Source organism: Capricornis sumatraensis, chromosome 22 (assembly GCF_032405125.1).
Source record: "Capricornis sumatraensis isolate serow.1 chromosome 22, serow.2, whole genome shotgun sequence".
In the NCBI taxonomy this organism is placed as follows: domain Eukaryota; kingdom Metazoa; phylum Chordata; class Mammalia; order Artiodactyla; family Bovidae; genus Capricornis; species Capricornis sumatraensis.
This window is the reverse complement of record NC_091090.1, coordinates 35,726,363-35,746,772: the sequence shown is the minus strand read 5'-3', so window position 1 is coordinate 35,746,772 and position 20,410 is coordinate 35,726,363. Positions and strand designations below refer to the sequence as shown.

General features: G+C 38.6%; 1 protein-coding gene across 2 annotated transcripts in view; it reads left to right on the top strand.

Annotated features, from left to right (window-relative positions):
* Nucleotides 1-20,410, top strand: part of CARMIL1 (capping protein regulator and myosin 1 linker 1) — a 309,643-nt gene that overhangs the window by 254,294 nt on the left and 34,939 nt on the right. For both annotated transcript variants that reach the window (XM_068960927.1, XM_068960928.1), the window contains exons 27-29: nucleotides 2,150-2,325; nucleotides 5,990-6,077; nucleotides 8,859-9,008. In XM_068960927.1, the coding sequence (XP_068817028.1) occupies nucleotides 2,150-2,325; nucleotides 5,990-6,077; nucleotides 8,859-9,008 (414 nt within the window). The remainder of the gene's footprint in view (nucleotides 1-2,149; nucleotides 2,326-5,989; nucleotides 6,078-8,858; nucleotides 9,009-20,410) is intronic.

Here is a 20,410-nt window from a genome sequence, read left to right as displayed (position 1 = left end):
GGGAGCAGGGGATGAAAATTGTAGGTAGCAGAGAGGAAGGGACACTCCTGTGGGTAGTGGGCAGGGCATTGGGAAAGGGTGGCTGGAGTAGGACACAAAAGGCTTGAGTCCCCACATCACTTGTTCCTTGAGCAAGTCTCCTCTGAACCCTGATTTTCTTGTCTATAAAATGAGTTTGCTAAAATCTGCCCTCCCCGCACACAGGATTATTATGTGGATCAAAGGAAATCATGGTTGAAATTACTCTGGAGAGCATAAAGTGCTGCATTATATTGCTGGCCGATGTGGGACTAGAGCTGGTGGTAGGAAACTAACTGCAAAATATCTGTCGAACTGGACGCCCAGGACAAGATGAAATTCCTCTCTGTAGGGTCAAAGTTATGTGACGGTTGATTTGTAGGGCACAAAGAGACCTTGGAAATAACTTTGTAGGTGAGAAAGCAGAGATCAACAAATATTATTCACTTAATGCTACTCCCTCAATATTCCATAGGAATTTCATGTCAAGATCTACATTGGAAGCCAGGCTTCTTCTCTGGAGTCCATTCCAACTGAATAGTATCAATATGCAGGGGGACCTTTCAGAGAGTCATGGTTGTGTTAATGAACATGATAGAAGGCAAACAGCATATTGATACCAGTGGTGGTTCTTATCAGGAGTGCAGGATTCCATCTGGAACAGAATGTATTAATTTTAATGCCAATGATGAGAATGGTTTGTCTTAAACTGACTCATTTGGCATCACTTGTAGCTGTCTTGGAATAATGTACTAAGTCACTGATTAGTCAGAGTTCCAACAGGGACAGAGCACTGTCAGCATACAAGTGGCTTTTGGAAATTTCTCAAGTGGCTGCCACCCACCTCTCCTCTCCTGCTTTTCATGATGTGTCTCTACAAACATCCTGCTGTTCTGCTCATCGTATGGTGTCATGAGAGATGTTACTGTTGGGATTGTGCTCTGCACGTGAATATATGCGCAGAGAGACTCGGCTTTCCATAATGATGCTCCATTAGTCCCATTCATGCTGGAATAGTAATGGGATCAAGCTTAACTTTCAAAACCAAGATCTCATCATGAAGATTAGCATCTCTGAAAACAGATTAATAGCATTATCTGTGATACACTGAACTTCTCTTGTATGCTAGACATGATATCGATCCCTTTACATATGTAATATCATTTAATCCTCAAAAATCCTATGAGACGAGAACTTTTTTCTTTGCCATTTTATAGTTGAGTAGAGTAAAACTGAGAAATCAGTAACTTGGTCCAGTGTCCCTCAGCTAGGATTCAAATTTAGGACTGATGCTAACTTGTGTGCCCTTTCCATACTCACCAGCCATTTTATCCATCTCAAGCAAATTGTTTCATTTCCCTTAGCTCACATTCTTCAGCTATAAAATGGTGATCACATGAATAGCTTCTCTATGCATCTTCACAGGTGTTAGAAGGATAAAATGTGCAGAAACATTTTAAAAACTCTGAAGTGGTATTTAAGTAGGTTTTTAAGTGTAATAATTACTAATGTTTATAAAGTGTTCATGAATATTTTTGTTTATTATTTATTCATTTTTTGATCTTGCAGCAATTATAATTTTACCTAACACTGAAGCTTTTCTTTTAAAAGAGGAAAACTAGCAGTATTTAGAGTGGTTTACTACTACTGCTCTTTTGATAGAGCTATTAAATGATTCACCCTGATTTGAGGTTTCTGTGATTTGTGAAATTGCAGAGGAGTTCAAACTTGATATATTTTCCAGGGGCATCTGTAACTTTGTTTGCTACTACCCAGGAGGACAGTCTGGTGTGGGCTGAATTGGTGTGTATGTGTCTTTCTAAATCTTAATTGTGAATGCCTCTGCGTTAAGTAAAGCTAGCACACTATCACATTTCAGATGCCAGCACGAAGCCTGGGCGGATCTGCCAAGTGTCTGATTTAAAGTGATTGCCTGAGATCAGTGATCACCCAGCAGTCAACAAGTCACCCCGGGACAGCTCCGAATCCCCAGTCTCACCCTGGGACTCTCTTGTGTCCCTGCCCTCCGAGAGCTCGGTGTCATATATATAGCCACCTTTCAGTTTTACAGCGGGCGCCTCCGGGTCTGTGTCCTCATCTCTCTCTCTCTCCGCTTTATGCTGCATTGCAGGCGTTGCTTGAGTCCATGGTTGACGCTGCCGAGAATCTTTGCCCCAATGTGATGAGAAAAGCCCACATTCGACAAGACTTGATTCATGCCAGCACTGAAAAGATTTCCATCCCACGTACCTTTGTTAAAAATGTCCTGTTGGAGCAGTCTGGAATTGATATCCTTAACAAAATTAGGTAGGTTTATAATGTTCATAAACCGAGGCGCTGCAGTGTCTGTGAATGCCATTGAGGCAGCTGTGAAGGGTGTCATTGTTGGCTTTATTCATACAGAATGTATGTAGGCGTGTCTAAGAGGCAGTGACTGTATATAGAGATAGCCATGCATAAATGTGAGGTTTTATACATTTCCAAAATTAGGTGACTGCAGCTATGCCTGCCTTACTGAGGAATATAAAGTTACCTACCCTTTTTTAAGAGTTTTATTTTTTTAAGAGAGGGGTGCATGTTTGTAAGCCTTTTATTTTTTTTTTTTTTCCTGCTTCTGAAGCTTATCTTTCACCTTGATAAATCTAACTTTTGAAGACAGAGATCAGTTTGCTTTCTGCCACCGTAATATTATAAGTCATGCACAGCCCATAAATAAGCAAAGAGCCCCACTATGACGTCACCATGTTTTCTTTTGGTGGGTCTGTGATACTACGCATGTGCTAATGGTGCTCTGGAGTGTTTACATAGATTCCTGGTTGATAAAATTTGAAAAACATGCCAGGGTATAAACATTTTAGAAGGTGTGATCGCCAGTAAACTTTCCTGGATTTTTACATAAGAACTGTGAGATGACCACCAGTATTACATTATACAGCTCAGGTAGTTCTCATTATATTTTCTAGTTGGAAAATCAGAATGTGAATACATTCGAAAGCATTTAAAATTTCCCGTTTTAATCATGTCCAAATCTTGATTTGAATAATTAGATATAGCAAAAATAACAGCTTCTACGTGGAGAATTGAGAGTGGTGGTGTTATGTAATAGAGCTCGATGACAGCTGGCAAGAAAAATGAGAGGTAAAAACAAAATATGCAAAAAAAGAAATATCATCACAAAGTAGATGTTGAAGGCTGCTAACCTTAAAGCTAGACTATAGACTTTTGAGGGTTTTGGAATTCTGTAGTAACTAGACAGTCTCAGGGCTAAGATGCAGCTGTGGGGTGTGCGTGTGTGTGTGTCTTTTAAACAAGGACCCTAATGCCTATTCAACTGAATTGTAAGACAGTTGGAATGACTTGAGTAATTAAGGCTTTCAGAGGGTTTATAGACTCCATTGATTAGTGATTTTTATGAACTCTAGCCCAAGTATGCTTACGTATTTCTGTAACCTCTAGTTTCAGAGTTTTTATTGGAGTTCTTTAAATGTTGAGAATAAAAAGCTGTTGACCACCATTTTTTCATAATAGTGGACTGAACTACCAATAGATCATATTCAGCATTTCCTGGACTCCCAGATTCTGTCAAATATGCTCATTTCCCTTGAAAAATGGGCAAATTCTAAAAGTTGAATAGCAGTACAGAGCTCCTCACTTCGGTGAATCAGTTGTATGTCCACCAAGCCCTTGCTTGGCTTTCTATACTGCTTCCTGCTGAGTAGTGATAGGAGAAAATGTGCACATGCAGACTAAGTTGCATCATTTCCTTTTAAACATTTTACAAACTGGAAATTCAGTTGAGAAAGAAGTAGAGCACCCAGCAGCAAAACAATAGAACGGTCCTGAAGCATTAAAAAACAATTGCTTATTTATTTATTTTTTTATTTTTTATTTTAAATAATTGCTTTTTTTAAAAAAAATTTATTTTAGGGGTGGTGGGAGGGAGGGTCAAGAGGGAGGAGATATGTGCATGATTATGGCTGATTCACATTGCTGTACAGCTTAAACAACATTGTAAACCAGTTATCCTCCAATTAAAATCAGATAAAAATTTTTTCTTTTATATTGGAGTATATTTCATTAGGGGGCTTCCTGATAGCTCAGTTGGCAAAGAATCCACCTGCAATGCAGGAGACCCCGGTTCAATTTCTGGGTTGGGAATATCCGCTGGAGAAGGGATAGGCTACCCACTCCAGTATTCTTGTGATTCCTTTGTGGCTTAGCTGGTAGAGAATCCGCCTGCAATGTGAGAGCCCTGGGTTTGATCCCTGGGTTGAGAAGATCTCCTGGAGAAGGGAATGGCTACCCACTCCAGCATTCTGGCTTGGAGAACTCCATGGACTGTATAGTCCATGGGGTCACAAAGAGTCAGACACAATAGTTGTGTTCGTTTGAGGTGTACAGCAAATTGATTCAGTATACATATGCATGTATCTATTGTTTTCATTTTAAGAACTGTTTTTTGATGTTATAATTTGAAATAAATTATCCCTCCCGACGTCTGAGAGGCAGAGGGTAAGAAAGAGAGAGAAACTACTGACTATAGTCTTGGGAGGAAACAAAATTCCCAAATATGCCTAAAAGCATCAGAGGAAGTGCTTGTTAATATTGAATTCCCAGGCCTTCTGGAGGTTTGGGGTGGGACCGAGTTATCTGTATTTTTAACAAGCGACCTGGGTGAATCTTATCAGTGGATACCTCTGGAGAATAATAGGGTATTAGATAAACCAAATAGCTAGGGAGACCTTGGTTCAGAGACAGGAATGAAAGAAACATTCTTTTATCTTTAGCCCAGGACTGTTTTTACTTTTGGCATCAAAAAGTTGGTGCTTCCCTCCTGCTCTGCCATCAGAAATGTTTCTGAAGAGGCATGCAATGAAAATTATCGCCTTTCAATTAGGAAGGTTTTCCCCTGTTACACAAATATACTTTCAACTTCAGTTTTAAGATTGCTGCTGCTACTGCTGCTAAGTTGCTTCAGTCGTGTCCGACTCTGTGCGACCCCATTGACAGCAGCCCACCAGGCTCCCCTGTCCCTGGGATTCTCCAGGCAAGAACAATGGAGTGGGTGGTCATCTTATTTTGATAACTCTTTTCCTTGATGAAAAATTTTTAGTATTATTTACTTCAAAAGTAGAGTGAAATTATGTGACAGTGTTGAAACGTGGGTATGTAGCTCTTCAGCACATTTCCTTTCAATGTATTTGTGCATTTATGCACATTGGTGCATGTGTGCCCAGGTAGGGTTATTTAGACTGAAGACACACGTGGAAGTTGAATTCTTGGGAATACCAAATAACTAAAATGCTAGCCCTTGGATGGAAACCTCAGTGGCAGAGTTATTTATTAGTAGAAACTAGAAGCTGCTACTTCCTGTCTGTGCATCCTTTTAAGGTTAGGCAAGAGGCACTAAAACTAAACGTTTTGATAACTTCTGTTCATAAAAGGCAAGGGAACAGTGAATTTGTAACTATTCAAAGTACAGTGGCAAGTCAAAGCAGAAGCATTTCAATAAGGTACCATTTGATTGGTTAAAAAGTTGTTTAAAAGGTGAGGGATATACATATGAAAGAAATAACCAAAGCTTCATAACCAGACTAGATTTTCTTAATTTACTCCAGCCCAAGTTTGTTTTCATTTTGTCAATGGATGAATTGTTCTCACTACACGGTACATATGGTTTCCATTAAGTTTGTCTTTATCCAGATGTTTTTCATTCCTACCATTAAATCTCGAATTTTGAAACTGCAGAGGCAGGTTGACATTGATAAAGAAAGTCTATTACCTGTGTGTTTATGGCAGTGTTTAAGGCTTATTTTTGGAAAACCTTAGCCCTGTTCACACATTCTTGTATGCTATTTTCAAAGATAGAAACAGAATCACATTTGACCTTATCAACATAGCATCAAGGGTGGTGACTTTTTCTCTCTTGCACAAATTAAAATGCCACTCTGTGCTTTTGATTTTCACATAGTGAGGTGAAGTTGACAGTGGCCTCCTTCCTGTCTGATCGAATCGTGGATGAAATTCTGGATGCACTTTCACACTGCCATCACAAATTGGTGAGTGCTGTGGTCATTTGTACAGGACAGCCTGGTTCATTCTGTGGTGATGCAGGGCAGCCTCCAGCGTGGGAATGTGGTTGATTTTCTACATTTTATTCCTTTGTAGCTTTATGGGTTAAAATCCTAGTTTTCCTTCTTCGTCTTCATTGTCTCCAGCTGTTCTAGAACATGTTAGAATTTCTCCAGAGGGAAAATGGCAGGGCAAAGCAGAAGTGATAATATCCAGAATTGTTGTTCATGTATAATAAACACAGGTCAAAAATTTGATAGGAGATGATGCTGGGACTGAAGTCTAAAACTGAGAGTTTCGTTTTAAAGATTATAGTTGACCCTTGAACAACACTGGGAGCTAGGGGCAGAGACCCTCCCTGTAGTCAAAAATCCATGTATAACTTATAGTTGCCTCTCCACATCTGAGGATTCCACCAACCCGGATTGTATAGTATTACAGTATTTCTTATTGAAAAAAATTCTCACGTAAGTGGGTCTGCATGTGTCAAACCCGTGTTGTTCAGGGCTCACCTGTATTTATCTGTACTTGTTCTCTGATATGATTATTTGATAACAGAATATTCTTAACATGGCAGAAATGAATTGTCCAAAGAGTGAAAGAATTAAATGGACATATTCTAGTGAATGATAACCATTGAGTGTCTAACTAGGCCTTTGGATATAACCAAGATGAAAAAATAAAATTTTCTTCATCTAGAGACTGGTTCCACATTAAGGTAGAAACTCAGTAGAAGTATTTCCGGTATCAGTGCATATGAAAAATGTATCAGAAACTTCCTGTTTCTCAAACTCTGAGGCACAGATGAAGGTTTTATAACTGGCTATGTTTTGTGTCTCAAAAATACTGGCGTTATGATACAGTAGAAATCTCCCAAATAAGTTATGACAGTGTTTTCTCCAGAGAAAAATTTCAAGTTAATTGTGTAGCCTGAAGATACTCAGTTTTATGGTGATGAATTGTTGAGTGATGGTGGAGAACACTGGAGCAGCAACAACTTCTGAGGGGAAGGAAGACAAAAGGGGTATTTTGAAAAATTCATTTGAGAAGAATATACGACTCTTCTCTAAAGTCTAAAGGATAAGATAGACATCTCTAGCTATTCAAAGTATTGCCTATGGACTGGAGCTGGCCCGCTAATGAAGGGTTACTAGTCCATAACAAGGTAAGTTCAGAAACTAAGAGGAAGTGTGAAGAAACTTCTAGAGCAATTTGACGTGGCAATAATATCCAAACACATGTTATTTAAATGTTTTTATTATCAAATGTTTTTTATTATCAACTTTTATCAATATATTGGCTTATGGCAAATTGGAAGTTTAAAACTGATTCATCACCCAGAGATTTTAAGAAGCTCTAGTCTGTAGTTCATGGCATGATAAAGAGCTATAACCTTGTCAAGAGATCACAATTCAAACTTTCTTTAATAAGCAAAACCAAAGTCAATAAAGCATCCTTTATAGAAATAGTTTGTTGATAACCATAGCTCTAGGGATGGCCTCAAAATGCCTACTTGAAGACGCAATACTAGATGTTGTATCAGTGTGGCTGCACGTGGGGACTACACTGAAAGTTTGAATTTTTTTCCGCTTTTGCTTTTGTCCTTTGAAGAAGTTGGTAACTCAGAGTATTGACATTTTCTTTTCATAAGCAAAAAAGAATTGTGTGAACGCACTTATGTTTGGAATTTCTTACTGTTGATTTGGATAGTAAGACAAGAGCCTAACTGCTAAGTGAAAGAAATAGTATCTTCAAAATGAAACACTACTTTCAAAGACAGTCCAATAACACTGTTTTCTCCAACTTAAGTTTAGAAATGTTCCCAAAGGTTCCATAGAATTGTCAACTGGTTCTCATCTTTGCAGAGTTCCTGGTGATGAATCAGCTCAGCACTCGAGCTTATTAATTTCAGCCCAGTTTGTTTCATCTATTACCACTTTTTTAGGTTTATCTGAAGCAAAGCATTGGTAATTAATGTCACATAAAATATAATAATTATTACATGAAAACAAAGCTTATTAAAAGTTTGTTAGCAGTTTCTTTCCTTTTGGTCCTTTTATAATAGGGGTGGTTGGAATCATTTTATTTCTCCTCATTATGTACTTTTGAGCACTAAACATAGAAATTCTTTCCAAGGAAATATGAAATAAAAAGGAAAAGAATACTTTGTATTTTCTTTTATACTAAGTGGTCTCATTTTTCCAGTGTAAGTTATTTTTCTGGTTTAAATTTTTCTTATATTTCCACCAGTAATGTTGATGGCAACAATATTATGCTTCACTTTTTAATTTGCTTTATGCTTATCATAAGAGCAAATTGACTAGAACTGAATCTTCTGTATGCTAGTAACATTGTATAAATAAAGGTAGCTTCTCTGTACAGAAGGCTGGAGGGCCTCCTGATGGATATAATTTTATGATTGTATTGAAGATTGAAAGTTGAAAAAAATCACACCAGTCTCCTACAAATGTTCATAGTATATCTTTTGGAAAACAAAAATATGTGCCTACTTGGTGCATATCTACATGAACATGGCAAAGATATATGAATTACCTTTGAAGTGAAGTCTCAAAAGATGTTTGGAAGGAGCTTTTGTCATTTCTTGTTTAAAATATTCCACCTTCTGGAGAAAGAGGATAAAAAAGAGGTAACTTAACTCCAGCATGAATTTATCGAGTTGCCATTAACCAGGTGTAGACATTATTCTTCACAGTGCCCTCTTATGGAAGGTATCTTCTGGAATTCAGTTGGTTGTCTTGACTCTCTAGGCTGACCATTTCAGCAGACGTGGCAAGACCCTTCTTCTGCAAGATTCCTTGGAGATGGAGCTTGCTGAGGAGAAGCCGGTTAAACGCTCCATCATCATGGTGGAGGAGCTCACGGAGATAGAGCGTTTGGAAGATCTGGATACCTGTATGGTAAGACACAGCCTTTGGCCACACCATTATCTGCTTCACTGGATTTGCTACTGTCTTAAGAAAAAAAACAAAAAAGACAAAAAACCTCACCTTTACAAACCAGACCAAATAAAACTTCCCCGCAAAGACAATTCTTTCAAGAACTTGTTGCTGTACAGGGTCTCTCTACTAATGAAGCTGATAAAGCTTAAGCCTTCAGCTTCCCATGAAGGTCCTCTCACTTTATTTGTAATTTTGTAAAACTTTTCTTAAAGCGTACCCCTACCCACCCAACCACTCCCCCCACCTCCTCCTAAAAAAGAAAAATTGTAAAAATTGCAGTACACAGATAAGTTGGATACCTGTTGCTGTAGCCATAGTGGGACAAAATTCCTAAATTAGGAGAAATCATTTATTTACCTTCTAAGAGTCATTTGTGACAGGAAAATATCTTTAAATAAATAAGCCTTCAACAAAAATGTGGGGAAGGACTGTTTCCCAAATAAAGTATGTAGGGTGACTATCTCTTTGTTGGTCTTATAGGTTTTCTTTTTTTTTTTTAATGTCCTGCTTCTTCCTGTTTTTTCTTTACATAATTTTGGGATACACTCTTAGATCTGCATTTCCTGGTTAGTTCCTATTCTCTGTCATTGACTTATATATTTTAGAAGCTGGAATATGATGCATTTGCTCGGTGCATCCATCTGGCTGTAAAGCTAGAGTATTCAGTTTTATGATATCTCATTTTTCTGGGGACAGTTTGATGTCAGTTCTTATGTTATTGTAAAGTTTGTGTTGTTAGTATATTTCTCATTTTACCATTCAAATAGTTGTATATACCTCTGTATTCACTATTGTTTTCACTCTCCATATTTAGTGCTTTTATGTTTTGCTAAAATACTCATTTTTAGTAATTTCTTATAATCCAAGCGGGTGTTGGTGAGGCTAGGTTTGGTCTACTTATGTGCTCAAGTGTTTCTACATCAGCTTCTGATTTTAGTAATTTTTCAACATAGCCATCGTAAAGGAATCACGTGGATGCTCAGTTGCTTCAGTCGTGTCTGACTCTTTGTGGCCCCATGGACTGTAGCTCACCAGACTCTTCTCCTCTGTCCATGGGACCTTCCAGACAATAATTCTCGAGTGCATTGCCATTTCCTTCTCTAGGGGATCTTCCCGACCCAGAGATTGAACCTGGCTCTTCTGCATTGACAGGCAAATTCTTTACCACTGAGCCACCTGGGCTTCCATATAAACTATTGTTATCATCTTTTAAAATCTGTGAATAAAATAGTTAAATGCCCTCCAGATAAAACCTTATGATATACAAGGAGACTGGCAAAGAAAGCCTAAAATATATCTTAGATTTCAAGTAACATTCTAGTATAACTAAATATGATAAATAATTTTCCATTTAACTGTATAAATATATAAATATATTTAGTCTATGTGGAGGGAATTACACCAAGTTTTTTAAAAGTTGCTTGTCTAGTATGTTATAAAATGTAAATTTAATAAGTATTTTAAATTTTGTTTACATTTTGAGGCAATAGACACTATGTTATCATAGGGTAATTATTCTAGAAAGCTCTTTGCCATTGTTTAGTCATGTCTGACTCTTTTGGGACACCATAGACTGTGGCCTGCCAGGCTTCTCTATCCATGGGATTTCCCGGCTTAGTCTAACCCTAAAAGAAAAGGAGTAATAGGGAAATATTTGAATTAAAAATTAACTCTACATATCATGTTTCCAGCCAAAATTATCTGGTTCTGTGTGAGTTGGAAAGGGGTATAGGAAACATGAGTTAGTAAAATGTGTTTTGTTGAGTTTAGAAGTTATGCGGTTTTGGATGATGAAGTATTGGTTAAGAAAGATTGCCTTAGCTCCTGTAAGGATGGTTTTAAATTGTATAAGTTTGGTTTTTGTATAAGTTTTGTTTTTGTTTGATTGACTAATTTGCTTTTGTTACTTGAAAGGAAAAGGAGTTGTTCTCCTTAAGTAAAGTGGGTGGGGGAATAGGATCATTTTTTAAAATTTAATTTTATTGAGATACAATTGATTTAACATTGTATTAGCTTTAGGCATACAATCTAATGATTCAATATATGTATATATTGTGGGATGATTATCACAGGTTTAGTTGACATCATCTCCATATATAGTTATTTTTTTCCTTGTGATGAGAACTTTTACAATCTATTCTGTTAGCAACTTTCAAATATGCAATTCAGTATTGTTAACCATAGTCACTATGCTCTACTTTATATCACCAGGACTTATAACTGGAAGTTTGTTTGTACTTTAAAAATAAAACCACCCCGGATGCATGACCACCATGAGGACCACAGGGCAAGGCATACCCAGCCCTGCTGAGTTGCTTTCATTTTCTAAGAACAGTCTGGTTGCCATGACACAGAAAGCGGCAGGAGTAGATAGAGATCTTTGTCCTTCACTCTAAGGATGATCCAAGTCAGAAGGGTGGTATTTTCTTGATTCACGTGGCTGGGAGGCAAGCAGGTAGGGCTATTCCTGACATAAGCGCCTGTTGAATCCTAGGACCAGAAACAGGGCCTGTGGTGTGGAGTATCTTGTTGAGACAAGGCAGAGCTCTCTATAAAGATAACAAATACTTGGGCAGAATTTTTAAGCCATAAAAATAGCATTTTTTTCCAGTTCTAAAAATTATGTCTTTAATCATTGTTTTAACAAGGCTAATGAATTGGTAAGTAGCCAAAAACCAGAGCTAAGTTTGATGTTGTTTAATGAAAAAGAATATTTTTGTGTAGAAAGTGCAAGTCAATGGATTTTGTGCTGTAAAGATTTCCTTTCTGCTCTGAGCCTAACCTTTGGGTCTAAGCCACCCAAAGATACTCCTGTTTTCACAGTGGCAATTACCCCAGGGGCAAGGATCAGTATTCTAAAGAAAATCAACTTGCTAAGCGCTGGAATTCTTACCCTGAACCTGTGAGTGGTACAAACTCACAGCTGATTGGAAAAGAGTAGAGCATGAGAATTACCTTTTCAAATTGTTTGCACTTCCACCTTTCATAATCAAAGAAACAAATCATTTTTGTTTCTCATTGACATCCACTACCAAATATTTCAAGTTGTGATCCTTGTGTAGTGCCACTAAAAAAAAAAAAAAAATGTACGTACTGTAAAGGTGGAGACATTGAATTGGTGATGCTTTTCTAAAGGAGCCTGTACGTTCTCTTTGGCAGCATTTAGACAGATCTTAAGTGATCCAGGAAGTTGGGACACAAGAAAAACTGTTGGATAGAAAATTCTCAGAAGCATCTTAAGTGCACGCCTACAAGCTTCCCCCATGGAATTATCCGTTCCTGGCAGGTAGAAATTGTACCACACACGGAGCTAGAGCACTGTTGAATGGGACTGCTCTGGGAGATGCTGTAACTTGATTACCTAAAATGTTTGTTTGGAGCCCACAGCCCTGAGATACTTCCCCCAGGACATTCCAAAGTAACTGACTCATCACCAGCCTTCTGCTTATAGTTAACAGATCCTGGCATTTTCTGTTTGTGATGTTTGTGATATCTCCTACATCTATTTTTGAACATTTCTTTAACAGACATAGTGGAGATTCTGGGCATCTCTTGCTCTTTTTTTTTTCCCCCCCTCTTCCTGGATATTTTGATGTTTTCTTCCATTTCTCCCTGGTCCAAAAGTCAATTCCATTTCAGTGTGTAAGTCTCTTTAAAGAACCAATAGTTATCATCACAGTCGGGAAGGTTCAGAGCAGTAAATTAAACGTTGAAATGCATATTATAGTTTAAGGATTGTCTTCTTGGAGATGGAAGCGATGATTCATCTCTTAGAAGGAAGTTCTTCACTTAGTGAACACCTATTAAACTTACACTTTGAGAGCTGAAATAGGAGAGATTGAATGACTTGATGAGGCCTGTTATCTGTGGGGAGGATGACTGAGAGCTTCTAATCAAGCTTAACTTCATAAAATTGAAGAAAAAGGCTGTTTAAACAAAATGGCAGAAAGAAGAATCATTTCTTAAAACTCAGTCTCCAAATAATTCATTTTTTTCCTTTTAACTAGAAAGAAATGAAGAGGTAATTCAGTTTACCTGGTGGGGAGAAGGGACGGGTAGAACAAGAACTATAGAATAACTTGCAGAATTTTTCAACCTGTGTCTATTCTCATAGTCCCAGAGATTCTGATAACCCTTTAACTCCAGGGTTGAGAATCACATGGCTTGAAAAATCTTCCGATTTATTTATTTTGCACTTACCTAGCACCTGTGATATGCTAGGCACTGAACTCTCTATTAATAGTAGCCAGCTTAATTCTCATGACAACCTGTGAATGATAGGTGGTGTTAATATCTTCTGTTTAACAGATGAGGAAACTTAGGCATGAAAACATTAACTTGGTCGAGGTGATCTAAGGTCACCCTGAAGCAGGCCGTGTGGGATTGCACGTTCAGCCAATCTGCTATAATCTATATATTGATTTCATCTCTATATTTCTCACAAATCAGAATTAAATTCCAAGCTAGATTTAAATAGACTCCATTGTTTTATGCAAAACATCTGCTTACTGATTCTATATTAAATTAACATGTGAACAGAAACAGTGAAACATGTGTGTCATTTCACCATAAATGTAAGCTTATCGTTTTTAAACATTACTGGAAACAACTGTGTCAAAAATCTGACTCTCAATTGTTCTCCAGTTGTGAGAAATGAATCTGTGCACTTTTGGCTTACCTTGAACATTCTGTGCCTCTCCATGCACAATTTTGTTGGTGACAGTGATTAATTAGTTTTTCTATATGCACCTTATCATTTAAGCACACACGCCTTGTGTGTTAAGCTGAAATGTGTATTTACTTAGAATCTTTATTGTCCATAGACCATCTGTTCTTTTCCTGCCATCAGGCCCTCTTAGGAAATCACTACTCCCCATCGTATCTTTCAACTGTGTTGTCATTGGCCTTTGGGGGTATTAAGGGATGCAGTTCTCCTTCTACTGATTGGCAATCTCTACATATTTAATTTGTCGCTATATATAGTTTCCTACCTTAAAACATTGCAGAAGTTTTAGGTTTCAGATGATGTGCCAAGTGGTGAAGAGCCAGTGTCTTCTCCTTAGGCAGAACTAGCCCACTAATTGTATGTGCTTCTTTCAATTATTTTAATGAGTGTCATACCCGTTTTAAATCAAAATATATTCATACAGAGGAACAGGTAGTCTGCTTACTGCTGTTTCCTAGGAAAACAATTTTAAAAGGCTTGAATTGTTACAGAATACATCTTGTGAATCCTTGCTCCAATGACAAAACAGCAATTATTTTCCCTTAACAAATTCAGCCTCAAATATCCATAAATAATTTTAAGCTTTTTAGCATAGATTAAAATTCAATGAACATCCATTTGTGTTGGTCAACATGCCATTTTGTTTTTAAACAAATCACCTCATTTTCATGTACCTACAGTTGTTAATTGAACTAATCTATTAGCAGTGTTGCCAAGCACAGACTATTAAGTCCATATCTCATTTAAAATTAGTTGCTCTGATGTTGTGCACAGAAGGTCGTTGAAGTCCTAATTGTTTCCTTTTATAATTTTACTTTATTCTGTAATGTCCTTTTCATAGTGATACCACTTTGGGAAAATGGAGGCTTAGCTTTTTAACTACTAGAAAGCAATGTATGAAAACCTCTTAATTTCCAGATTTTAAATTTCAGCACTGCGATACCATTTGTGGTAGTGGTGGTGGTGGTTTAGTAGCTAAGTTGTGTCTGACACTTGTGACTGCATGAACTGTAGTCTGCCAGGCTCTTCTGTCCATGGGATTCTCCAGGCAAGAATATAGGAGTGGGTTGCCATTTCCTTCTCCAGGGGATCTTCCTGACCCAGGAATTGAACCTGGGTCTCCTGCATTGCAGGCAGATTCTTTCCCAACTGAGCTATCGGTATAATCCAGCTAAAATATACATTCCTTAAAGTTTCTAGTAGTTTTTTTGGTTTTTTTTTTTGGACAACCCTTTGAGGAAATGCCAGAAGCACATTCTAGATCTCATTCCTTTAGGCCTGAGGTCTAGAAGCGTCTGCACAGAGATACAGATGTGGCGCCTTGGAGGGTCTCTGTAAAGTAGACTTGGCCCCTTTGTTTCCTATTGTTTTGGGTCTTACAGCATTGCTTTTACTGTGGTGCTTCCGAATCATGTCAGTGACTTTCGTGAAGGGCAGCTTTAATAAATACCCCTATAAAACCCATTACCTTATGTGCTCTTTATACCATCTGTACCACTGTTGTGGGCACTGTTCAGTTTCATCCCCTGATACCTTGTTGCATGTCTATGCAGAAGAAATTGCAGGTCTTTGTCAAGAGGAGTGAAAACCTGGAGCCGTTAGTTTGCTGTGTTGCCTAGACACAGTGAATTTTGCTATGACTTGTGCCGGCCTTTTGCTCTGTAAGTTGAGAGGCTCAGAGCCCAGTGTGCATTGACCTATTTAAAAGGGTTCTGAGCCTAAAGAAGTATAGGTTGTTGTATTCAGCCTTAATTCTGGCTTCATTTTCTCTTTTCTTTATCCTAGTTTACTCATTAAAAACATGTTGCCTCTCTGGTGGTCCAGTGACTAAGAATCTGCGCTTCCATTGCAGGGGGCGCAGGTTCAATCTCTGGTCAGGGAACTAAGATCCCGTATGCTGCTACAGCCAAGAAATAAAAGCAAAACAACTACAAAAAAAACAACAACAACAACAACAACTTGCTGTTCTGCATAAGCCTCAGCTCCCTTTTGGATTGAGGTGAAGTGAAGTCGCTCAGTCGTGTCCGACTCTTGGCGACCCCATGGACTGTAACCTACCAGGCTCCTCCATCCATGGGATTTTCCAAGCAAAAGTACTGGAGTGGGTTGCCATTTCTTTCTCCAGGATTGAGGTGGCTTTCCATTAATACAGTGAAATGTGAGATATGGTGGGAAAGGGCTCTGAGAGGGATGTGCAGGTTGCTATGGAAGCACAGAAAACTGGTGCCCCGCCCAGCTTGGGGGAGGGGTGTTGTCAAGGAAGGTTTCCAAGAGGAATTTCTAAGCATCATGCTTGGCACATAATAGGCCCTTAGTAACTGATGATAAAATAAGAGATGGTATTTGAAGAAGTTGGCTGGGAGGAAAATGAGTAAGTAAATTTAGCAGAGAGAAGAACACGCACAGAGTCTTAGAGTGAGGAGACAGCATCACAATTTGGGGAACTATTGTGGGATTATGGTACGATGGGAATAAAGGGTGGCAGAGAGGAGAGGTGAGGCAGCTGGAAGCCATATTGTAAAGAGCCTTATGGAGCTTGCTAAGGGTTTACTTGTTTATATATTATGTATTTATTTTTAAGGCAATACTGAAAGTGAGACGTGTGGGAGAAGGGGCAGATTTTGGCGGAAAAGACATTAGTGAGTTCTGTTTTGATCGTGTTGAGGATGAAGCGTCTGCAAGGCGCTGGCTGAGATGTCCACTAGGGAGTCCTAGAGGTGTCTCTGGGCCTCAGTAGCCAGGGCTGAGTTGGTAGGTGAGCCACGCACAGCCTTGGCACAGAGGCACTCACCAGACACTGTCCCTCAGCTAATCGCTGCCTCTTCAGCTCTGTAGGCACTTTTTCCCTACATTCATGACATTTACCTCAATTTACCATGAGCTACAGACATTCATATTCATCTGGCTATTGGTCATCTCAGTTGTATGTCCACTGTCTATCTAAAACAGCACAGAACCTCTGAGGTTCTGTTATTGAGAATGTAATAGGTTGCATCAGCAATCCAAGCTCTCTGAAGACTGTATAGAAACACAAGGAGAAAACCATGTACCTACTGTGTCATGCACTGTGCTTTGTCTTGGCAGCCACATCCGGTTAACTGTTTTAACCCATTTTTCAGGTGAGAATCTCAGAGCTTAGAGATGTTATTACACTTGCCCCATATCATCCTGCTTGTTTAAGGGTAGTCAGAGTGGAGGGCTCAACTCCAAATGATCCAGTTTGCAAGCCCTCACCCTCTCTGCTGCAGCCCTGGTCTTCGGGATAGACCAGGTCACTAGAAGGAAAGGTCCAGGGAGGGTTGTGTTGGGGAAGAGCCTTTTCATGGAGGGTTTGCACCAAGAGAGAGTTCAATGTTTGGTGTCTCTGACTGCAGGCTAGTCTGTCCAGGGTTTTACTTTTTTCCTCTTAGTGAACTGGGAGGGATTCTAGTGTTTGGTAGCAAATCCACACCTCTTCAAACACTAAGGCAAGCAATGACTAGAGCTGTAGGTATCTGAACTGATGGGAACGAGCAGCAAAAAGAAAAGAGGGCTTCTGCTTCTGGAAGCAGCATACAGAGAACAGTTACATGATCACCATCAGTTTGGTCCTGCCTACTCAGACCATGCTGCTGGCCTTAACTTTCAAGTGGACAGTTTTCTGTCTTGACTAGGAAAATTGGAAGGTTAGCCAAATACCTCCTGAAAATCAAGGCTTGCTAAGGAGGGAATGAGTGGGATGGAATGTCTCGGGCTGAAATCTGGGAATGACAGAAGTGACAAAATACAAAATCTAAGGTGGGTAAGGAAGGAAAAGGAGCACAGAACTCAGCCTCAGACTTTGGATCATCTAAGTAGAAGTTGGCTAGACTCAAGAGCCTCAGTGACTTACTCTAAATCTCTTAATTATTCTAGTGATAGTTTAGAAACACTAATTGGGGTTGGCATGAGTTAATCTTCATTCTTTAGCTCATGTGTGGAAATTCAGAGAGGAAAGTGAAAAGTGAAAGTCACTCAGTCATGTCCAACTCTTTGCAGCCCCATGAATAGTCCATGGAATTATCCAGGCCAGAATACTGGAGTGGGGAAGCCTTTCCCTTCTGCAGGGGATCTCCTGACCCAGGGATCAAACCCAGGTCTCTTGCATTGCAGGTAGATTCTTTACCAGCTGAGCCACAGGGAAAGCCCAAGAATACTAGAGTGGGTAGCCATTCCCTTCTCCAGTGGATCTTCCTGACCCAGAAATTGAACCTGGGTCTCCTTCATTGCAGGCAGATTCTTTACCAACTGAGCTATCAGGGAAGCCCTATCCAAGTTCTCAGTTTCCCTAAACGTACCTCAGGGGAAACCACTGTCACTGCTGGAATTTGATATGAAGGATTTCTCATCTCAGGACTGAGGGGAAACCTTTATCACAAACCTATTCTTTAGTGAAATCAAAATATAAAGTATGTGGTTTAAATATATATATGTCTCTGTGTGTGCTGAAGAAAATCATTCTGCACTTCATATTGAAAATCACACTTGGAAATGAGACCAAAAATTTAACTTCCATGCTCCACATACGACTGCATTTCAAAATGGACCTGCAATTTAGAGTGTTACTTCGAGAATCCATTCAGAAGGGATGGTAATCAAAGTAGCTAAACTAAGCATGTTCCAAGCCAGAACAGATTTTTCAGAGTTTGAGTGGTAATAAGTCTTCTTTACCTGAAGTTCTATTTAAATTTGAAGCGTTAAGAGTTTCCTTCCTTCTACCCATCCATCCATCCATGAGATCCAGTGAGAACCAGACCTCCTGATTACTGATTGATTACTACAGCCCTCCAGTCAGAATCCTCTCAGGGTTTGAGATCCTCCTCTAAAATCACCATCCATTCTTTTTACCTGGTGCTACTGGAGTTTACCTGACTCACGTTTTTTAAAGCCGTAAGGCAAATTGTTGTAGGATTTAACCTGGTTTGTGGTGGTTGGACTTGGTGTTAACTATTTTTGTCATCTACCTGGAGCTGATGTTCTGTATACAGAGCAAATGCATTACATTAAGGATTTTAAGCTTAATTTGATTATTCATCATGATGTCACTGAGCTGGTATCCGTTCTGAAGGAGAGCATTTTTCTCCTGTCTTCCTCATTCTTCTCTTCCATTATGATGTGGATTTTCCAAAAATCTAAACTTAAAATACCTCTTTTAAGTATAATACTCAGTGGAATTTTCCCCCATAGTTTATTCTTTTACAATAAAGATCATTTAAAAATATTATTCAGCTTTTTATGACTATTGGAATAACATTATGGTTAACGTGTGCATTTAAGTACTTAAGGTATTTTCCCACTTTCTCTCTTATAATGCTACAAGGGGCACGTACCAGATGCTTGTGTTAATAAGCACTGTGCTTCTGTGCCCATCAGCGCTAACACTTGGTCTCCAGGTAAGAGATTTGCTTCAAATTGGTACCAGGTGGTTTCATTCTTTGGCCTACTCTTCAGAAAAATGTATCAAATTATATCCATTTTCTAAAGAAAACATTCAAGTGTGAAATTTCACTTTCACATCAGTTGTAAGATTAGCTAAATGAATAAAAAGTGAGGTTGTTTCCTATTTCTGGGAGAAAACATGACAAAAGATAAAGATTTAATTTTCTTATATTGAAAAAAGAAAATTGTGCAGATCTAGAAAATAAGGAAATGAACCATGTTCATTTAAAAATAGTACTTGACCGTCATCTTCGCAGCAGTTTCTCATCAGTACAGCTCCCTGAATTGTTTTTAACATCATGAGGCCATTTTAACTTTTATATGAAATGAAATTCGGGATATAAAAGTTAATGAGTGTGATGTGAATAGCTGGATTTAATACCACGTTCAGTAGGAAATGTGGCGCCTCAGTAAATCTCTACACATCCTTCCTCCTTTTGTCCATTGATTTATTGCAGTCCTCTCAGAGTTATGGCTTCTGTATACCTACTCTTCCTAGATATTAAAGATTGCTGCTCTCCAGCAGTCATCATAGGAAGGATTAGGTATCTCATTTTCTCAGTAAGATTTTATACCGCCTCAAACTTTAACAAGTAGGCATGCATAAAAATTGCTTTTTAAACCACAGACGTGATGATACTGTTTGGTTAGATGTTTGAGGGTATATATTAATAATGACTGAGTTTGGGTTCCCCTGAACATTGATGCATCTGACAATCTGGTAGGAAATACTTAATTATTATAATCTAGTTCATTAAACAGGGATTACCCTTATCCATTTTTAAAGTGCACCGGAAAGCACAAGATGACACTAGGCTATCTTGAGTCAAAAAGCAAGGAGTGGCTCTAAACCCAAATCACTGCAAAGGACACAAAATCCAGATCAAAACGGCTTCTGCTGGGACACTCCCTGCAACAAAAATAATGACAGTAATAGTTTAGGACACTTTGAATTAATTAAAAAAAAAAAAGAAAACCCAAATGCTAAGTGTATAGTAATACTAAGAAAAGAAGAGGGGATGGCACAGAGAATTTAGAAAAGGGAGATTTGATGCTTACAGAGGAATGGCACCTAAAATGTAGGAATAATGTTAAAAGTAGAAAGTGACAATTTTATAGCTCCCTTTGTATTCCTTCATTCAGGCCAGTATTGTCAGTGGGGTTTACAAATGGGCTC